The 21,157-nt window shown below is 41.1% G+C and overlaps 1 protein-coding gene across 1 annotated transcript in view; it reads left to right on the top strand.

The window, feature by feature from the left end:
* NCOA2 (nuclear receptor coactivator 2) overlaps positions 1-14,645 on the top strand; it is a 53,760-nt gene extending 39,115 nt beyond the window's left edge. The window contains exons 17-19 of the mRNA XM_019614100.2: positions 876-1,074; positions 6,437-6,526; positions 10,874-14,645. Of these exons, the coding sequence (XP_019469645.1) occupies positions 876-1,074; positions 6,437-6,526; positions 10,874-10,885 (301 nt within the window). The 3' untranslated portion in view covers positions 10,886-14,645. The remainder of the gene's footprint in view (positions 1-875; positions 1,075-6,436; positions 6,527-10,873) is intronic.
* The last annotated feature ends 6,512 nt before the right edge of the window (positions 14,646-21,157 follow it).

Genomic DNA, 21,157 nt, shown 5'->3' with positions numbered 1-21,157 from the left:
CCTGACATGCAGCAGTCCTCCTGCAGTGCTTCAGATCTTCTAAAAAGGCACATCTTCAGCAGTAATTCCTTCATAGACTGCTGGAGTATGTTTAAAGAGTGGAAAAGACTGATGTGTAAATAATGGAGTGTCTTTAGGAAATATAAAAGCCCTCTCGTGACTTTTAACACAACAAGAAGGAAGATACCATCCAGAAAGCACTTGGCTTTGAGTAAAATCTGGGATGAAATCTTTCACAGTTACACTTAATGCTGTTCAGAAATATCCTTATAAGAGCATAAAGGGCAATTGTCTCAGACTGTTCTGTAGTTTCTTACAGTGCCACATTTTTCTGACGCTAAGATTTAGTAAATAAATTTCTGCACAACTGCATGTCTATATTTGTGAGCCCACTTGCCATAATTGTGTGTGCAAATCTGATATACATATGTGTGAATAGCCTCTGCTGCGAAAAGAAAGCTGATTAGATCAAATCCAATACTGATTTAGCAGTCCCATGCTTTGCTAAAGATGGAGGGGAAAAAAGATGTTTTCCTTTCCCTCCAAAAATTGCTTTCCTGAATATATTTAGAATATGTGAAGACAAATTTCAGCAGCTAATTGGCTGTTATTGCATACACATAACAGATTTGTACTCTGCCATAGTTTCACACGCAAAGGCATGTGTTTTTATGCACAGACATGGGAACTTACATTTTGAAAATCTATTCCTTAGACACTGATGCAGCTGAAAACTAGTTCTTTTTTTTTTTTTTTTTTGAGGTTGGGAAAAACAACAGTATGTACAAATTCTAGCTTAAAATATATTAAAAAGAGAGCAGTTTCCTAGTGGCTTCAGCATTCTGACACATTGCTTTTTCCATTCCTTGCTATAGCATGTTTTCACAACAGTCCCCACCACATTTTGGGCAGCAAGCAAGCACCAGCATGTACAATAATAACATGAACATCAATGTATCCATGGCAACCAACACAAGTGGTATGAACAACATGAACCAGATGACAGGGCAGATCAGCATGACCTCAGCGACCTCTGTGCCTACATCAGGGTTGTCCTCCATGGGTCCTGAGCAGGTGAGAATTTAAGGACTTGAGACGACAGCTAGAGGATTTTCTGTGACTTTCAGTAGTTTTTTAGGTCCACTGTGTTGGGCTGTAACTGCTGTAAGCCATTATGTTTCTTTTATTAGTTTTCTTAAGAAATGTTTATGTTAAAAAGGCTTTGTTTTTAGCTCTGCACTCAGATAACCAGTGACTAATGAGATAGAGAGCATCATTCACAACTAAATTTCCCATTTGAGCTAGCAGCACTATAGCTAGTACAGTACTAGCTCCTGGACTTCTGTGGAAAATGTGTGCCAGTCTAGCTCCTGTTCTCAGTAGGTAAGTTGCCACAGCACAGTGGTTGGGCCCGTGTCTGTGCTCGGCCCTCGAAGCTAAGGCTGAATGGCAGGCAGGTAAGAATGAAATATGCTGGCATGGGCAAAGTGGAAAATGCTTCTGCTTCTTTGTAGTACGAGAGCACAAGCAGTCAACTTCAACAACTATCATGCTGGCATCTTTGTAAGCTCCAAATCCACACTTCTTGTAATGTGGTGCATATAAAACAGATTGCTAAACCAGTAAGTAACCTGTTATTTTCTGTGAAGGAGAGATATGCACATTTTGTTTTCATTTGGGACTGCTAGTCTGATATAAGGGAAATAACATTTTCATTTGTAGGCTCATCATTAAATGCATGTGGTACATTAAAAATACTTGGCAAACAAGTCCTCTTAACAGATTCGTATGCTTGTTTCAGAACTGAACTTTGGTTTGTTTAATGTGCAGATTTCAAATGACAGACTTTTCTTAGAAATGCTGGCAGGCATACCACCTATGTCTTCTGGTACTTTCTACTGCTATGGTCAACAAAATTGCAAACATTTTTTTCTGAGATAATTAAATTACACTTTAAAGCTGGCCATATCATTTACTTGTTAATAATTGTCTTTTTTCCAGCCTAAATTTGGCAACAGGCTATTTCCTTCTCTAGTATTGCCCTTTAGCTTTTTCTCTTTCTGTATTTTAAAAAGAGCCATTCTATTAACACAATTCTGTTGTTTTCATGTTGTTTTGTGTTTATATAGTTGTTTTTCTGGGTTTTTGGGTGAATTTTTTTTTTTTTCTTAGTTAAACAAGTCAGGCTGTTTCTGTCTCTTCTTGTACTCTTTACATTCCTTTTTTTTTCAACTGCAGCTGTTCTGGTTTGAATCAGTATCTCCCAAACACCAGTGCCATGTGCATAACACTAGTTCTTCCCCATTTCTCTCAGAGCACACTGACAGATATAGCCCCAGATCACATTTGTCTCCTACAGCTGCTGCCTACTGGTGACCTGAAGTAATTCTGATACTGCCAAATCTGTCACCTTCTCTGATACTTCCACTTGTTAAGTCCAACTTTAGCAAACTTTTAAATTATTATTACTAGTTCCCAAGCACGTGCTCTTAAAAATTTTTAATGTAGAAAACAACAGTTAAAAAAGGAGTTGAGTTTGAAGAGGACAGCGCATTTTGATTTATCAGCATGCCCATGCTCCGTAGTTTTCCCCAGGAACCTGAACTAAGAAATTTAACTTTATGAAAGGAGATCTGGTTTTATCTCAAAGACTTCCATGCAGACGGCTGTTTCCACTGGCACAGTTGCTGCACTGATTTTCCTTCCTGTTAGACTACTAGATCTTGTTTCAAGATAACATTTATCTAACTTCCAGTAAACTAGATAGGTTGAATTTCTTTATTCATCTCAATATTTACTTTTCAGCCCTCCAGTCCCTGTTGTGAATGTACTTTAAACTCCATTATCTTTCTAGAAGCACGCACAGTAACTGTCTGAAGTCACATTCTGCTTGTAATTTCTCTTTCAGAACAGAGAGGGATTGCCTTACCTCTGTTTGTGACAGTGCCACACCAGAGAGCTCATACTGAAACCCACAACACGATACCCATATCATATGGATCTGCTAGATGCGGCATAAACAAAACCTACATTCTTTGTTCCAAATGTGTATTCCCTTCCCTTTGTCCACACTCAGTTGCATTTGTCAGATTAAGTCTGTTTAGCAAAGGTAGATTGGCTCATTGTGTAACATTAACCTGTTTTCCTCCTGATTTACCACCCCAACGCTGTGTCATCTGCAGTCTGCTAGCAAATGTTTTTATGTTTCATCTAGGTCAGATGTGACCAGCTGGCAGCTGGGAGGCCACTTCTGTGCCACAAAGCACTACTTTTTTCTCTCCAGGAATGCTTGGTGTGCTGCTTCACATTTTCTTTTTAGAGAGGCAGGAATAAATAAATACTCGTACGTTAACAATGAGTAGATTTTTTTTGCCTGTTTTACAGGTATATTATTTTACAACTTGGAATCTTTACTTTGCAATTTACTTACGCCGTGCTAAGCTTTTTTTTTGTAACTGGTGATTTTCAGAATGACTGTATTTTCTCTAATTCTGCTGACGGCTATTTCATTTATTCATTCTTTCTTTTTTTTACACTGGCACCTATGTTTTTACTTATTCATTGCTATCTACTTTCTCTGCTTTATGGGTTTTTTTTGTTCTGTAAGACATCATTTTAACTTTGCATGCTCATTTATTTCTAACCGCAATGAATAATAGTCATGCTGTAATCTGTTCAAAAGGCACTTCACGTATTATTGGAATGATTTTGGAATAATAGATACTATGTGTTAGTAAAAATCCATGTGTGGGCTGATTTACCCACTGAGAAACAGGTGTGTTACCTCTGGTACCAAACAGATTTGTTTGGCTTTGTCTCCTGTCTCACTGTGCAGTCATATCCTGGGCTCAGAAATACAAAATTTCACGTTTAGCTACTCGTACTGGTTAATCTCCAGCTTCTCTTGTTTGTTACCTAGGCTGCCAGCAGCACCATGTAGAAAATGAAGATTATGCCCAAAATGTTGTGCTCACCCTGTCTTGCTATGTTTGATGCTTAGAGACTTTCACATACTTGAGGGATGAGACCTTGTCTCAGTATCATCTTCTCCTTTATAATTACATTAAAGCTGTCCAGGCTTCCTAGTACGTCTTCTAGGAATTAGCATTAGCTGAATTGCTGGCTGCCAGGTCAGTGCAGTTCCTTATGTTCAAAACAGCTTCTCTAGGGCCAAGAAAGTCTAAACCTTCCCCGTGCTGCACCATTAATGTACCTTACTGTCTCCTCATCGTAGTCATCTTGTTCACGCAATGGACTGCTGCTGTGCCGCCTTTTATGTATTCTGCCTCATGGACACGTGTTACTTACTGGACTGTCAGAGAAGCAATTCGAAGCCTCTGCAAGAGAAGAAATGTTTCAGTTCATGAAATAAACCACTTTGTAATTGTCTGATCAGAGGAGCTCTTTGTTCATAGGTGCAGCAATCCTGAGGTCAGAGCTATTGTGGCATTTACTGAGAGTTACCATGAAAGAGTATTTTGATTTTATTCAGCATCCTGGATGAAGGGAGCCGTACAGTGGAAGAAAACTTTTCTTATAGACATGTTGTAAATAGTTCCATTTTATCATCAGGCAGCTGTAGTAATGTGTTTAAATGCAAAAGGGTTGAAAAACATGTCCTACTTTGTTTTAGACACATTTCATATATATAGTTACACCATTTTACTGGCCTTCAAAAAGACGATAAATGCTCCTCAATTTCTTTGTCTTTTTCCTTACTTTTCTGATTGAATTGTTGTTGCAGTCACAGAAGTTCCTGTGGGATATTTTATGTTTCAAGGTCTTCTGAAGAAAATACATCCACGTAACAAAACACTGCAGGGTTGTTTTGTTGATTGGTTGGGTTTTTTTTACCTGTTACCTTACAAGTCAGGATTTTTGTGTCATCACTAGCAAGGAGATTCTGTGACTGGAACTTCACACAGCTTCTTTTTCCATGACTCTCCTAACTCTGCCACGGTGCATATCACACATTCATATTTTTGTTGCAAAATAGTAGGATACAGTTTTGTGGCTTTGCTTTTTATTTATTTTTTCTTCCTTTGTCTAGTGAACAAAATAGAAAAGACATTTGGACCTGTTTTTACTTTGTTTCAAAATGAAATAGTGTGATTCTTTTCCTTTCTGATGTAAATCTTCTTATTCAAGCTTAAAAAAATTTGTCCATCTCCTATAAAAAGTGGATGGCATCGCTAGGAGTGCTTCCAGTGCTTCGCTGAGTTTTTTTAGAGTTGAAAATTTCGTTGGAAAAATATTTAAGCTTTAAAACATTTTTAAAAAGATGTAACCTTTCCTGTTAGACAGCAATCTTGTCTCTGGTAGCGTTTGAAACCACCTTTCCAGTCATATTATTGCAGTGAGCTTTGCAACTCTGCAAAATCAGTGAGTAGCAACAGAAACAGTCAGGAGGACCCGAAACAAGAGGACTTTGGTGTGGTAAATTGAAGTCTTCTTCCCTTGCTGCAGCAAGCTGCCGCAGCTGAAGTGAGCAGTGGCACAGCCTCCTCTCCTTGGCAACCAAGAGTCCTAACGGGCAGGTGACACAGAAAACAGCCTTTTCCTTCCAGCAAAATCTAGAGGGGACTCTCTTCACTGTTGTCACCTATGCCTAGACTGAGGGAAGTGAGAGAGAAATGAGTTAACCAAGACTCTCCAGGGAGATGTGTTTTTCCCTTTAAAACTTGTAAGGAAGAGATCTTGTAATGCTTCAGCCCCTTGCTGACGGGCTGTGATTTGTGTTTTACATCAGTTCCTACATGGTAAGATTTAATCCTTTGATTAAGACTGTAAATTTGGCAAGCCACCCTTTCCACATAACTAAGCGTGACAGACGCTTTAGTTGTGCAGACATACACAGCTTTGATATTTTCCTGTGGCTGCTCATAAAATTTTTGAGCCCATCCAATTAGGAAAGCACGCAGCTGCAGGTTTTCCTGTTTAATGCTATCTTCCTCCCATTGTTCATAAGAAAAAAGAAAAAAAAAAGTGTTATTAACACTAAATCAGTAGTCAGTGCAATTCAGCCTGTGCGTTACCGGGCTTTAAAAACTCTCCTGGTGGTTTGTAAAAACAGAAAAACTGTGTATCATTGAGATTAGGAAAGTAGTTACATGTTTCTGCTTTCAGGACTTTCATAGCAGACGAGTCCTCTTACAAATATTACTGCCCTAATTTATGGAGCCTGTTTTGTTCAATACGCACAGAGGTTATAGTTTCAGGAGTGAAATCTTCGTTGTTGACTGTGAAGCAGAATAATATGAGTCAAACATGCTGCACAAGAAGGGTGCTCAGCTCTATGGTTGCTTTTCTGATTACTGTCACTTCAAATATAGTTGTTGATATATGCAAGTAGATTCGTGGTTTATGTTACTTTAACTTCCACTCCTTTTCCCAACATACTTTTAATTCATTCTCCTTAATATCTTGTTACCAATAGGTTAGTGATCCTGCTATGAGGGGAGGCAATCTATTTCCAAACCAGCTGCCTGGAATGGATATGATAAAGCAGGACGGAGATGCAACACGGGTAAGAGGTGGCATACAGAGGCTACTGAGCTATGAATATACTGTGGCCTAGAGTGGATGCAGTATCTTTTTATTTACAAAGTTAAGAGTACCTAGGGTGCTAGTAATTAAGTCTTATACAGTTAATTTTTTGAATTCATCTTTAGGTGACATCCTTTGATCCCACTAGCATTATTGGAGTGAATACAGAATACATTTACATTACCAGAATACATTACATTATTGAATTAACAGACAGTTGCATTCAGCAGGCTTTTATTTACAGTTGTATTTGCTTTCTAAGAGCAATTACATGACTATTTTGCTGATGATGGGAAAGAGTGTTGATGTATATTTGCACTGCTGCATGCTTAACCCATTTCATGTTTCATCCTGCCTAAGTGTTTTTCCACTTCTCCTTGCATTATTCGTAGGGCAAAAATTTCATGAATTATTTAATTTATTACTTTCTGTTCTTGAAGAGTGGTGGTATTGAACTCATTTGCACACAAATCTCCAACTGACGGTGTAATTAGTTTGCTTAGTTGAAAAGAGATTTGTGTTCCAGGCAGTAACAGTGCTTAAGGACAGACATGGTAGAGATTTCGGCGTGTGGCCAGGTGAATGAGGTGCTTTTTTTGGGCCACTCCTCAGTGGAAGACTTTTCTTTAATGGAAATAACCTTCTTTTAAAATAAGTTTGTTACAACAAACCCAATATTTTGAGACCTGAATTGATTTGAAACGGGATTTGATTTTCCCTGCGTGCAGCTGTGCAAACCCATCTGAAAGCACGAAGCTGACCTTTCTATACAGCCTCACGTGGAAACCCGTGTGCTAGAAAATAATATACAGGTGGTTCTCAGGACGAAGAGCCTGTGCCAGCAGTGTGCAGGCAGGCAGCAAGGGGAGGCACCATCTAGTGGCTGCTGCCCTGCTCTCCCGACTTCTGCTCCTCAGAAGGAAGGGATGGTAAGGCTTTAACACACACTGCTTTACATGCATCCGTTTCCTGAACAACTTGGTGCACAGCACTGGGCAAATGTTTGATCACAGGGCACTAGCTTCTTTATTCTGTTTCATTTTTTATCTATTGGGAAGCTTTTGTACAAAGGTGATTTGGGTAGGCTAACATTTGGAAAATGACCAGAGAGCATAGCGAGATTTTGGCAGCAAGAGGCAGAGATCTGAATATGAAACACTGTAAGAGAGATGGTTTTTATTTAGGTTGTTGGCCTATGACACACACTTTGCAAGAAGTTGTCTTCAAAAGTAATCAGAACAGGCAGATCGAACCATGATATCTCCAGGAGTTGCTTTGTAACCTGCTTGAAGTCCATTCTTAATTTAATCCCTTACTGCCATCTACTTGCATGCAGTGTTGAAATCAGAAAGATTGATTTAATTTTTTTTAATCCCTTTTATGCTGAATCCAAAAGCAAAATTCAAAGTTTTCAATTGTTAGGGGGAAAAAAATGAGTAATAGGGGAAAGCAAAACAGTAAGTGTCTGCAGATATATTAAGATAAAAGGAAATGAAGGCAGTGAAGGTGCTGAGGAAGAAGTAGCCACCTCTTTTTACACACCTGTTTAAAACTTCCCAAAAAGAATTTCTTGACACAGCTCATTGGTTCCTGTGAGCAGTGTCTGTCTCTGGGGGTGGAGGATCTGTGCATACAGGATTCTTCCTGCAGCAATCTCATGATCATTTTTGAGCTTAACAGAAAGATGCAATGTATTCTGTTATAGTGGAAGCCGTCCTACACTGAGGAGTTACATTTGTGGTCTTCCTAACCAGTGTGTTGCTGAACCAGTTAGATGTCATGCATCAAGAGAAGCTAAATGCAGAGAATAAAACATAGGATACGAGTGAGGAAAGATAAGAGAAGAAAGCGAAGTCTAAAGGATGTTTTAAAAGAGACAGAAAAGATGTAATGTAAGGGTACATCTCATGGCACTCTGTGATTTTAGTTTTATTCCACTAATGCAGCTCTGGCTGTGAGGAAAATGTTGATGAATAATGTTTTATGTGTGCTATAAATATCTGTTACAGAACTGTGACCTGTAATAGAGACTAAGTAGCTACTACTTCTGTGCTACACTCGTATGTAAGATACTTACATTAAAGCACAAGCTGTGTAATTAGAAAGCTGAAGAGAGGATTAATGGGCTTTATCCATTGACAGTTGTGGCATTAACATATAAAAGCCTAGAAATTAATGTGACAAATGAGAAACTGAGAAATTCATCAGGCAGACTGGAGAGGGCTTTCTCATTGTTTCTTAAATTTGATCTCAACAACTGGATTACTTAAAGGGATCCGTTCTGATTAGAGCTGAATAACCAGGAAATGTTGTGATATTGCTGAAATCCCTGTAACCGTGGATGTCAGATCTCAGTGTTTACTATTCTGCTCTGTGTCCTTAATAGTGTTTCACTTCATTTTAACATGTCACGGATAAAATTTTCAGAGCTTTTAGGACATGAAAGAATGATACTAATATTTAACCAAGAAGCTGTTTTTCAAACTAATTAAAAAACAGAATTTTCTGTCTTTCAAGGCTCAAAGTACCCTTCATTTGAAAGGCTGAATGTAGTTGCTACTGAAATACTAAGAAGTTTTATTTTGTGGTTATTGAAACAATTTATTTTTTATTAATTTCATGTTGTAAAAGAAAAGTTTGAACTTGCCTTTATTTAAAAGTGAACATCTGGAGAATACCGTGTAAGCTTTGGGTTTTTCAGATTGCTTCTTTGTAAACCTTCAGAATTTTTGTTTAATGTTCAAGTTATATGAATCAGTATGGAAGTAATTTGCAGTAATTTTTCCCACTTTCCATATTGGCCTGGAAATAGTAATCTGCCATTTTCCTTAATGTCCTCCTTGCTTCTGCTATATCTAAACAAAAGGCAGGGAAAAAAAATCCTAGAAATAGACTTGTGCCTTCTTTGTATTACTCCCTCCTTTATATATTTAATCACCTACAAAATAGATTTTTGTTAGAATAGAAATATAATAATAATTTTAAAAAGCATTAAAGAGCATTTTTATTCAGGTCACTGGTGTAGTTTGGTGAATTGGTGTAGTTGGAAGAATTTACTGAGCATCTCTGTAGAGATACTATTTGCTAAACGTTCACGCTAGGTACAAAAGCTCAGATGTTTCTTTCCCAATCTGTGAGATGCTTTGCCACAGTGGCTTTCTTTGACAGTTAAGGTGTGCTTCTAGCCCTTCTGTGATTGCAAAGAAAAGGGTGGTAAAGTCTAAAGAACTGTGTGGATGGCTTCCAGAAGATAGGTAAATGTTGTTCACGTGGGCTGTGGCAGAGAAGCTGCTGCTGCCATCCCAGAGCATTGAGCCCTGCATCCTGCACTGTGGGAGGCTGCCCAGTGAGGAGCCACTGGGTACAAGTGGGAAACAGCCTGAGGGGGAAAAAAAAAAAAGTGGTTTCCAGCTAGATTAGCTGTCTGACCTGCCTGACCCTGAAGCCACATGGGAGCAGGAATCTGCAGAGAGACACAGGTTGCAGTCACTGGAAGGGACGATCTTGAAACAACCATGAAAACCACATCCTGAGGCTTTAAAAAAGTAATGATAATAAGAAGAAAGTACGGGATAATTAACTCAGTTGAAACCAGCTTGTCCTCTGTTTGTGTAAGGAAGGACACTGCAATAAGCATGAAGTAAAGACCATCTCTGGGGCTTGGTAGTGGAAGCTTTCTTTTGCTTCCTTATTCCCCTTCTTAATTATGGCTTTTGAAGGAGAAATTGAATCAGGATGGCTGTTTCTTTTGAAAGTGTGCATTTGTAGCACAGAGGCATTTCACAGAATCATAGAATCACAAGGTTGGAAAGGACCTACATGATCATCTAGTCCAACCATCCTCCCATTACCATTGCTACCACAAGCACTAAACCATATCTTGTAGTTCCTCATCCAGACGCCTCTTGAACACTGCCAGGAACAGCGACTCCACCACCTCCCTGGGCAGCCATTCCAGTGCCTGACCACCCTCTGAGAGAAAAAGTTCTTCCTTATGTCTAACCTAAACCTCCTCTGATACAACTTATAGCCATTTCCTCAGGTCCTGGTTGTTGCCTGGGAAAAGAGGCCAAACTCCTCCTCATCACAGCCTCCCTTCAGGAAGTTGTAGAATGCAATGAGGTCTCCTCTGAGCCTCCTCTTCTCCAGATATTTTTTATAGATACTTCAGGTATGAGACTTCCCTAAGACCATGTTGCTGTGTATTTACAGGGAGTCTACAAGTGGCAGATCATGCCAGGTTGTTACAATACCTGCAGTAGCTGGAAGGAACAAAGAAGCTAGGAACGCAATTAAACCTCCCTTTCTCCATCTCTGTTTTTTGCAGAAATACTGCTGACCCTGAGGGCGGTGTGGTTGCTCCTTTCTCCAGCTGAGCGGGCGCCCGGCCCCACACCCTTCCCAGTTGGAGGAGCTGCACCCATTTGTCGCGCCGCAGCCACACCGGCACCCAGTGCCGCTGGGCCCAGCCCTGCCCTCCGCAGGGCCTCGTCGCTGGGAGCAGCCTCCTCTTCGACAGTCTGAGGCTATAGCGTACAGACATTGCTCAGTCTGTTCACTGCATTCACCTTAGTGCAACTTAGATCTCTCCTGCGAAGTAAATGTTGACAGGCAGTTTTCATAAACCATGTCAGATTGAATGTATTTAAATGTATGTATTTAAGGAAAAAACAACCATGCTCTTGTTCTGTTTCCGTTTAGTTCTAGACCTTGCTTTTTGGCTTTGTTTTCCTTGGCTTACTCATTCTGGTGCAAAGGATTCCGTTCTGTCTGCATACTGGTGTTTCAGAGTAAGGCCTGTGTTTTGGGGCGGCGAGTGTACGAGGAGGGTCGGGACACGGTGCCCGGTGCATGCAGGCCTCTGAGGGGCCCTTCCCGCTGCCGGCACGTCGGAGAGGACGGACCGATGAAGAAAACTGCACCGAGCAATTCTGAATGGGATTAGAGTTGTGTGAGAGATGAGAACTATCCTGTGAGAGGGCTGTTGATAAGGGGCGCTTCGGTTGGGTTTTTTAGTAACACTTTTAATGCAAAGTCACGAGTCCAAAAAGACACGTTTGCTACATTCTTATTTAATTCGATTCCTAACGATCAGCAAATCCTGATTTTTTTAAGTGGCTCTCCTGACCTCTGTCATCTTCCTCTTCCTTCTAACAATTAAAAAACAAGTTACTCCCTTTATTTCCTTAGGTGTGTTTCCAGCAATCTGGGCGGCAAGTTAGGGTTGCTGAGCAGCAACAATGTTCAATGATAATGCATGTACTGATTATGGTAGTGGCAGAATTGGTGCATAATATCAAAAAGCTAAAGATACCTGCTTTAAGGCATGATTAATTCCTGGTTCCCACCCCCCCTAGTCAGGGGAATAACGATTCATGTAATACCGATAGCAGATATCACTACAGACTTCACCACTATCGTGTGTTTCTGATTATTTTAAAGCGGTGTGGACTATGAGGACGTTTTGTAAGGTACATAAAATCCAGTTTATATGTAAACAAGCAATAATTTAAGTTGAAAACTTAAGTGTTTTACTTGTATAATTTTTGTGAGATATACATGTTGTGAAGTTGATTCCAAATGAGGTACTTCAGTATTAAATTAGATATCTTCTTAGCCGTGTGTGTCTCCTGGAAAAGTGTTTTGTAAAGAATCACAATGCCTTGATTAGCCCTAATTTGTAGGCTTGAGACTTCTCGTTTTCTAAACCTTGTGATTCTGCTCATAATGTCATTTATCTAACCTATATTATATGCAGCCACTGTAGGAACCGATTCTTGATTTTTGTATGTTTATATTCTTTCATAACAAATCTTAGAAAAAACTAACTGTTACTAAGCAGGCCACTGTTAGGGTGTTGTTGTTTTTTCTTGCCCACTGTGGCTGGAATAATCTTTTACTAAACTGACATCAGTTTCTGAGGACTGGAAATATTAAGAAATTGATGTTTTTGATCTCTGTTTTCTTCCCCCTCACCCCTTGCCCTCAAACTTTCTAACCTGAGCGCAAATTTTTGGATGTCATGTAAAATGCAATGCATTTTATAATGTCTCATCAGCTATGCCTTTTGGGAGTAAAAGGTTCATTCTATTGCCATTTAATCAGTTTTGTTTTATTTTTCAGGTGGGATTGAAAATAGACTATAGATATTCTATATCAAGGCTGAGGGAAATATGATGGTGGTGGTTTGAAATAGGTTGTTTCTTTAGAAGGTGTCTATTTCCTTAACGTGATCGTCAAGGAAACATGACGGTGCTGCCGGATTCTAAGGAGGGCAGTGCCATGATTCTGGGGAAACAACGCTTTTCAGCAGTCAGCATTTGGCTGTCAAACTCAGAAAGAATACTGGGTCACTGAACCACCCTTTTGTCTGTGTTCTGATGGAAAACCCAACTAGCCATCAGCCCTGAGACCCGCAGCCTCATTATTACACCAACATCTGCGTTAAAACTTGCATTCTGTATCTGACAAAATGTTATTTGGATGAGAAACGTCTAAATTGGATTGAATCACCTTCATGCAACACGAAGTGTAGATGAGTTTGCAAATAATTGCGTTATATTCATTTTCAATTCTGAACCGTAAACTCTTCAGATAGATTATTCTTTTTCACAGTGGACAAGTGGAAATTTGTCCTGTTCCGTGACAGACCTGCAAACCCCCGTCATCGATAGTGATTATGATACTCCATCATCCATTGCCATTTTGAAAGAAAGGAGGTTGTACCTATCACTTTGGCTCAGTTTGGGTTCATCGTGACTTTGTCGTCTTCTGACTAAAGAAAAAGAAAAGTGAGTGAAGGAATCTTCTGATCATATTGATCACTATAGAAACAAAAAAGCCAAATCAATTCCCTTCATTATCAGTATTTTCATCGTGTATACAGTAAATTTGTCGGAGAAAGTACTAGGATTTTGTTTAACAGAACAAGTAATCAGTGTTCTACTTACATTACTAAATGTGAAAGGCGCATAATGTGAAAAATAAGCGTGTATACATGGTCATACGGCCTGGTTAAGTGTTCATGTAATGTGGTAAGTTTAAAAAGTGAAGTGAGCTGTTTTGCTACAATGAATTAATTTGTACTCAATCTTGAAAATATTGTCCCACACCGGCATCCCTTTGGGCCTATTAATTAAAAGCAATGTTTTTGCAGTTTATACAATACATTTTTTAATCTTTGTTGAAAAATGGAATTCATATGGGCTTAGCAGATGAAATGGGTGGCACAGCTCCACTCGCAGAACCCAAAGATACACAATCAGTTTTGAAATGCAACTTAAGCCATTAATTGTTGGTGTGAATTTAAAAGTTTTCTAGTATTTGTATGGTAGTATGCTGCCTAAGAGCAAAAGCATTCTCTGCACAAAAGAAAATTTACTGTAGTGGCTTTGATTTTAATTAGAATTTTCTCCCTGGTGTTTCTTTGTAGACTAAAACAAAACCTTTTAAGTTTCTTACTACAGGTAAAAGCTATGTGCAAGAACCTCAAAATGCTAAAATCTAGCATAATGCCTTAGATCTGTTTTTAAGTATTGTATATTCCTACATAGCTGTCTGATGTATTATATTTGTATAGTGAATTGTGTACAATTTTGGAATAAGTGCATCATCACTTAATCTTTATGTTGTTCAATAGAGATGATGGACACGTTTCTTCAAACATTTACTGTCATTTAATTTTTTCCCTTTATGTCATTTGTGGGTTTTATTTGTACAGTTCATCATGAAGTTGCATCTGAGATGTGTGTATATGAAAAGATTATACAAGGGTAAAATTAAGCAATATATAAACTATGGTTCTTCAGGAGAAAGCTTACAGTGTTTCAGGTTGTGATTTATTTTCAAAGCGGAGTTAACTCTGAACATCACTTTGTTCACCTGCATTGATGTTTGTATTTCTAGTGTGAGCAGTTTATGCAAAGGTAGATATATTCAGAGAAATTTTAAATACATTTATGCAAGTTAATATTGCTTTGCCGATGCTATTTGCTTATTTGATGTTAAATAATGCTATTGTAAATAAAGAATTCTGTTGTTATTGCATCATTTAATAAATTTTAATGCCTTCGGGTTTTACATGGCTTTAGAGATTTCAACGTGTTTCTGTTGTGTCTTCATTTATTCTCATCAGGGCGTAGGAGGCAGTACTAAAGCACTGTGGGATAGTCTGCAGTTTTAACAAGCACAGCAGTCTGTCTCTGTTGAAGAGTGTTTTATATATTCCAACCAGTAATTACTCAGAATATTTTCTTTTAATAATTCTGGTCATCGCGTTCATCGAGTAGCTTAGTGTGAAAACAGATCACAGTAAGTACTTTTCTATATCACGACCCTAAACAGGCATCTTTGGTGATGGTTTGAGCAGAGGCAGACCTCAAACGGCACAGAGAGGAACTGAGCACAGTCAGGGCCTGCTTCTCCTTGTTACATCACTCTGTTGTTTTAAGAAAGTTGGAAATGTATGGAGAGTTTATCTGAAAAGGATAAAAGCAGCTAGAGGAATGGCTGTTCACAAGAACCATCTGCTGTTGTCTAGGAAATGAATGAGGGAGAACAGCTATTTATGTCAAAAATGTTATAAGCTAAAATAATTGTTATTATTAAGACTTCCAAATAGTGCCATCCTTTCACCATTCCACTAAAAGATTTCACCATTCTACCAAAACATTTTGATAAGGACTTTTTGTAAAGGCAGTTAGGGATAGGATGAGGAGAAATGGCTTTAAACTGGAAGAGGGTAGATTTAGACTAGATCTTAGGAAGAAATTCTTTACTGTGAAGGCAGTGACACACTGGAACAGGTTGCCCAGTGAGGTTGTGGATGGCCCCCTCCTTGGAGGCATTAAAGACCAGGCTGGAAGAGGCTCCGACCTACATGATCTTAAAGGATCCTTCCAACCCAAACCATTCTATGATTCTAAGAAAATAACAGGGCCTGTCTTGCAGTTCTCTTGGCTTGGCTTCATCAAAATGGCGGTGATCTTTGACTGTGGAAAGCACCGACACATTAAGGAAAGCTGGGAATTTCTTTCTGAAGGGAAGTCACAAAGAAGTGCTAGAGAAAACACTTGCAAAAGAGGAGGAAAATTTTTCCTATTGGAAATATTTCTAAAGGTTGGTGTAATTATTCCCTTCTAAATTATTAACATTAGAAAGAAATGGTGATTTTGACAACAGTTTCAGCTATAACTTCTGGCATCAGTCTAAACATACAGTGAGCTGCAAAGAGCCTCCCAAGTTATCCTAACTCAATGTAAGAACAAAAGAGATGTGAGGTTAACTTTTGAAGATTGTTATCTAGGCAAACTGTATGAATCTTGCAGATGAGACTTTTAAGGACAGAACAGGGATGGCCAGGGGTTTTGTGTTATTCCCAAGCCTGTTGATCACTGCCTCTGGTTCTCCACTTGTTATATCCAGCGGGTCCAGAGGAGGGCCACTGAGATGATCAGAGGCCTGGAGCACCTCTCCTATGAGGAAAGGTTGAAGGAACTGGGATTGTTTTGCTTGGAGAAGAGAAGGCTCCGGGGAGACCTCATTGTGGCCTTCCAGTACTTGAAGGAAGCATTGAACAGGAAGGGGAACGGCTGTTTATGAGAGTGGATAGTGATAGGACAAGGGGCAATGGTCTTAAACTGAGACAGGGGAGGTTTAGTTTAGATATTAGGAGGAAGTTTTTCACACGGAGGACGGTGACACACTGGAACAGGTTGCACAGGGAGGTTGTGGATGCCCCATCCCTGGAGGCATTCAAGGCCAGGCTGGATGTGGCTCTGGGCAGCCTGGTCTGGTGGTTGGCGACCCTGCACATAGCAGGGGGTTGAAACCAGATGATCATTGTGGTCCTTTTCAACCCAGGCCATTCTATGATTCTATAACCAATATGGGGAGAGGCTGTATGTCTCACTGTGCAGAACAAACACTGCTTGGCATCACACTATGGCAAGGGAAAATGGCAGCCTGGGGAATCTGCCCTCTGTCTTGGCCTAGCAGGTCACAGAGTGGCAGCAGAAATGCCAAGGCTCAAGTGGGCCTCTTCACAGCCTTCAAATTATGTCCTGAAACAGTAAAAGTGATGAATTAATTCTTGAGCTGGAGAAAGTAGAATACAGATAGCCCATGAACAGTTGCACAGGCTTGTGCATGTGACAGTCTCATACAACTTGATTCCTGTTAGGCTTTGGCATAGCATTGCTAAGTGTACATGAGCCGTATCTGCCTTGCAGGAACGCAGCTCCCACCAGTAGAGGCTGTCACTGCTGCTCTGTGCTGTGTCCTCCAGCTATAGCAACAAACTGCCGCTGTTCTGACCTGATCTACCTCACAGTTCTGTCATTGCTGCAGCAGCATCTGCTGCTGTGCTTGGCAAGAGCGCAGGCTGCTCCCTGTCAAAACCCATCGGTTCTGTTCAGAAAGGTTTGAGACCACTTGAAGTCCGTACTAGGACTGTGGCCAAGGGTTTTGCATGCATTGCTGAATCCCAACTTCTGGTAAAGGACTGTCCACAGCCCAACTGCTGGGTAAAAGAGAGAAGAGTGATGACAGTTGTATGCATTCTTAGAGGAAAGGTAGGTCAGGAACCTGGATGGATGGCAGCCCTTGAGAGCCAGACTTTGAGATCTGCTGCCTATTAGGGAAACCCTCTTGGGATATCCCTCAACTGCCCACTGCGAACGGCAGTGTTGGTGTGAGATCTCTCTGTGCTCGACACCACATTCCTTGTCTCATTCTAGTGTGAGCCTCCTTTGGCACCTGCCAGTGCTAACAACCACACGCTTGGCCAGCATGGTAGGCTCAGGCTGGATTTGTGATCCAGCGGACCCCTCGTGTGTGTTGTCTCCTTCTCTTTGGTCTCTGGTTATGGAAAGTCACCTTGAAGATGAAAAAAAACAACATGGTTAATTACTTTGAGGGGATAAAGTTTCATCCTGTCTCTTTGTCACACATACCTCAGGTACCCCCTCACTGAAAATCCCAGCAATGTAGATTCCCTCGGACTTGTCTTTGCTGCACCCAAATGAATGAAAGCTGAAACCAGGCGATAAAAGGGAGCTTTTATCCCCAGTGAGAACTGCACAGTATTATCTATATATGCCGTACTGCCCCAGTGCCTACAGCTACTGGCATAAATGGAATTTTGGAGCAAAAGACAGTTCCTCAAAAAGGTAGCTTTGATCCTGATGAACTAATGCACCTAAAGAACACCTTGGAGTCCAGGGGACCTAAGGTATCCCAGTTTCTGAAAGATGTATGTTTTCCATAGGATGAGGCTTCAAAAGAACAGAATCCCATGCCAGAAGTCTGAGAAAGCTGCAAAAAGAAATGGAAAGATCAAGTAAAGCATCCTAAGGGCACTGGGCCACAGCTGAAACAGAATGCGGTTTGCATTTTGCCTGAAATCTTGCAAGTGTACACTGCAGTACAAGTGAAATGTGGAGTGCTGTGTTTTGTGCATCCCTCAGCAGGGGCAGTGGTAGCCGGGCAGGATGCTCCTGGGCCACAGCTGCTAGAGGTAACTACTCCTAAGAATCTTCAGCAGTTTTGTAGCCAGCAGGAGCTCATTGAGGTCTGAGTATTCCCAAAGTTATGCGTACACAATCATGGGATGGGGCACAGATGCCTTCTGAATGCAATTTGTAACCAAGCTTGTAGAGTGCTATGTGGGTACCCAAATGGACCTATGCTAGGCAATGTTCAGATTGATGGGAGCAACTGGATCGGGGAAGAAAAAAGAAAAGGGGGAAAAATTGCTTACAGAATATTAGAAGGTGTAGGAGTCTGAAGGTGCAAGCCTAATGCCACAAACTGTAACTGCAGGATGGAAAGAAGTTCACCAGAATACGTACAGTGCCTCATGTAAGCAGCAGATCAGATCCAGCTATTGCATGAAGACCGTATCATTGAAATGTTGCTATATCTGATGATACAATAGTGCCAGAGAAGGAATATTAAAGCACCTTAATATGTTATTTCCTTTCTAGTTTATGGTCCACGTGCATTTAGGATTTATATAATTTATTCACATTTTCAATTAAATAACTTTATTGTTTGATGACCAGGGAGGGGCTGGTTGGTTGGTTTGTTTTCAGAAATTAAGTTTGCAAGTAAATCACTGTTCTAGTTCCTGTTCCTGTCCTGTTGTTATGACACCTTTTCAACACAATAACTCAGGACAGCAGGAGCAGACAGAAAAGCTGCATGTTCTGAGCTGTGCAGATGATATCATGTTTGAGAGCACACTTGTCATTTTAGATGGATTTGCAGAACAGGTACAGGCACATCTTTGTAAATATGCAGATGCAGATGCAGCAAGAATTGTGGAGAGACTCTAAAAGGAGTTAATCCCCCAGTTTGGTATCTCTTGGTACCAGAGAGGGAGAGAGAAACTGACTTTACTGGAAAAGTGATGCAGAAAATTTCCACAGATAAGACAGAATTCTCTGCATCTACCATTCCCAACCCAGTGGGGCTATAGAGAAGGAAAGCTCCAGTTTGGAAACCAAATTTGCAAAGATTTGGACCCAAAGTGGTCTAAGATATCCAAGTGTGTTACCTCTTGCATTTATGCATAACAGGGTTACCCTAACCAGATAGCACTGCCTGTCACATCATGAAATCTTCATGCCCACACTAGTGGAGCACACAGAATCTTTCTCTCCTGTGCAGGCATTTTGCCACTGGCACATGATGCTCTTCTAAAATACTGTTAAGCAGAAAAGTAAAAGGACTTTCCAGATGGAGCTGAAAGGAGCCTGATCTGAACCCACCAGTGAAGTCTGTCGTTCCTTGAAACCAGGGGACAGGTCTGTGTAAGGGAAAACCAGAGAGCCATGCTGAATATTAAGACATTAGGAAAAATTTCTTCTTGGAAAGAATAGTGATGCATTGGCACAGGCTGCCCAGGGAGGTGTTCAAGAAGCATGGAGATGTGGCACTGAGGGACATGGTTAGTGGGCACGGTGGGGATGGGCTGACAGTTGGACTTAGTGACTTTAGAGGTCTTTTCCAGCCTTTATAATTCTATGATTATTTTCTTCTTAACACAGGTGGTTGTCCGTGTTACAGTAAAATTGCTTCTGTTGTGTAAAATTATGCTGTAGGAAATTAGAAACTGGAACTGAAAGGATAAAGCTCAGAGGAATAAAGCGAATGCCCTCAGTAACAGAACAGGAGCAGAGCCATGAGTCCAGGAGGTGTGCTGTGATAAATAATTACTGCTCTGTTGCTAAAGCCAATAAGGAATTATTGAACCACATAAAAAACATCATCAGCTGAAGCACGAAGAGCAAGCATGGATGAGGGCTAGCATGGCCCAAAGCTTTGACCTGTTCTCAACTCAATTCTGTGGGCCACATCCTTGGGTTACAGATGAATGGTGAGACAGAAAGGGCTCAGGTGGGAACGTGTGAGGTGGGAATGCTGAGCAGGCACTGTGGTGCAGTCCCACTCCGTGTCCCAAAGCTGTCTCCTCTCCAAGCAGGGCAGGCAGATGCCCACTCTGCTACTTTTCAAGCCATAATATCATTCATCCAATAGGGGATTGTGGGTCACTGGAGGTTAACTGCAAAGTGGTCGCAACAGTGATATGTGACCTTTTCTTTACATGGCAGCATTTCATTTCTAAGGAGAAAGCAAACTTCTTTCTGCAACCAGCACTCAAAGGCTCCAGCTAACCATGGCACTGCTTTTATACTATTGATGCTGCCAACCTGAAGCCACTTCCTAAAGCAGTACAGCATCACTTCAGTCCTACAGATAGAGGTCTGGAACAAGAGAGAAAAGGGAAAATGATGAAAAGCCAAAAAATCCATACAGCCGTGAAGACTGAGAGACTGCTTTGAGAAAGCATCAGAGGGCTGCATTCCTGTCTCCTCCCTAAGCTTGCCGCACATATTGGCTGTCCCTGGTGCGTTGGCTGTTTCCGCCTAGCAAACAGAAATCAGGACAGAGAATGTGGCCGTAGGTGGGGGAATTAGTCCCATACACGTCACAGCTCAAACTCGGGGTCTCAGGAGCTGCCTGGTACCGTTCTGGCTCTCCTCAGTGTGCAAGCACTCAGCGCTCACAGCCAGACTGAAAGGTTAAGAGGAGACTCAAACCCACACGTTTGGGAAGGTGGGAACTGCAGTGCAGGATGAAATCAGGGCTCGGAGGATGGCTTCACCTCCGGTCAATCACAGTCAGCGGCAGGTTGGAGCCAAAGTCCGTCTTTCAGTAGCGGCTCCAGGTGACTTCTGGTGCGTCCCTGCTGTGAGAGGAAAGCAGCACTTCACACAGGACTGCATAGTCTGCATAGAGTAGTGAAAATATGTTTTTTATTGCATGCTGTCACCTCTCAGGTGTCTCCTCCTGGTTGCACCTGGGACAGAGCCGTAATGCCTGGTATGACGCCGCGTTCTGAGTCCTGGAGAAGAACGATGTTGCTAACGCAGCGATGCTTTAGTTGTCGCTAAGCAGTGCTGCGCGGAGCTGCGGACCCGCCCGGCCTGGGAGCAGCAGGAGCCCGCTGCAAGCCCGGCACCCAGCGCGCTGCCTGCTGTTCGGGCCGCCGGAGTTTTGGAAGCGGATTTTTGCCTTCTCGCAGCCAAAAGCCGTTCCGCAGGGCCCG

Source organism: Meleagris gallopavo, chromosome 3 (genome assembly GCF_000146605.3).
Source record: "Meleagris gallopavo isolate NT-WF06-2002-E0010 breed Aviagen turkey brand Nicholas breeding stock chromosome 3, Turkey_5.1, whole genome shotgun sequence".
Taxonomy (NCBI): domain Eukaryota; kingdom Metazoa; phylum Chordata; class Aves; order Galliformes; family Phasianidae; genus Meleagris; species Meleagris gallopavo.
Note: the sequence above shows the minus strand (reverse complement) of the source record. Positions and strands in the feature narration are given on the sequence as shown.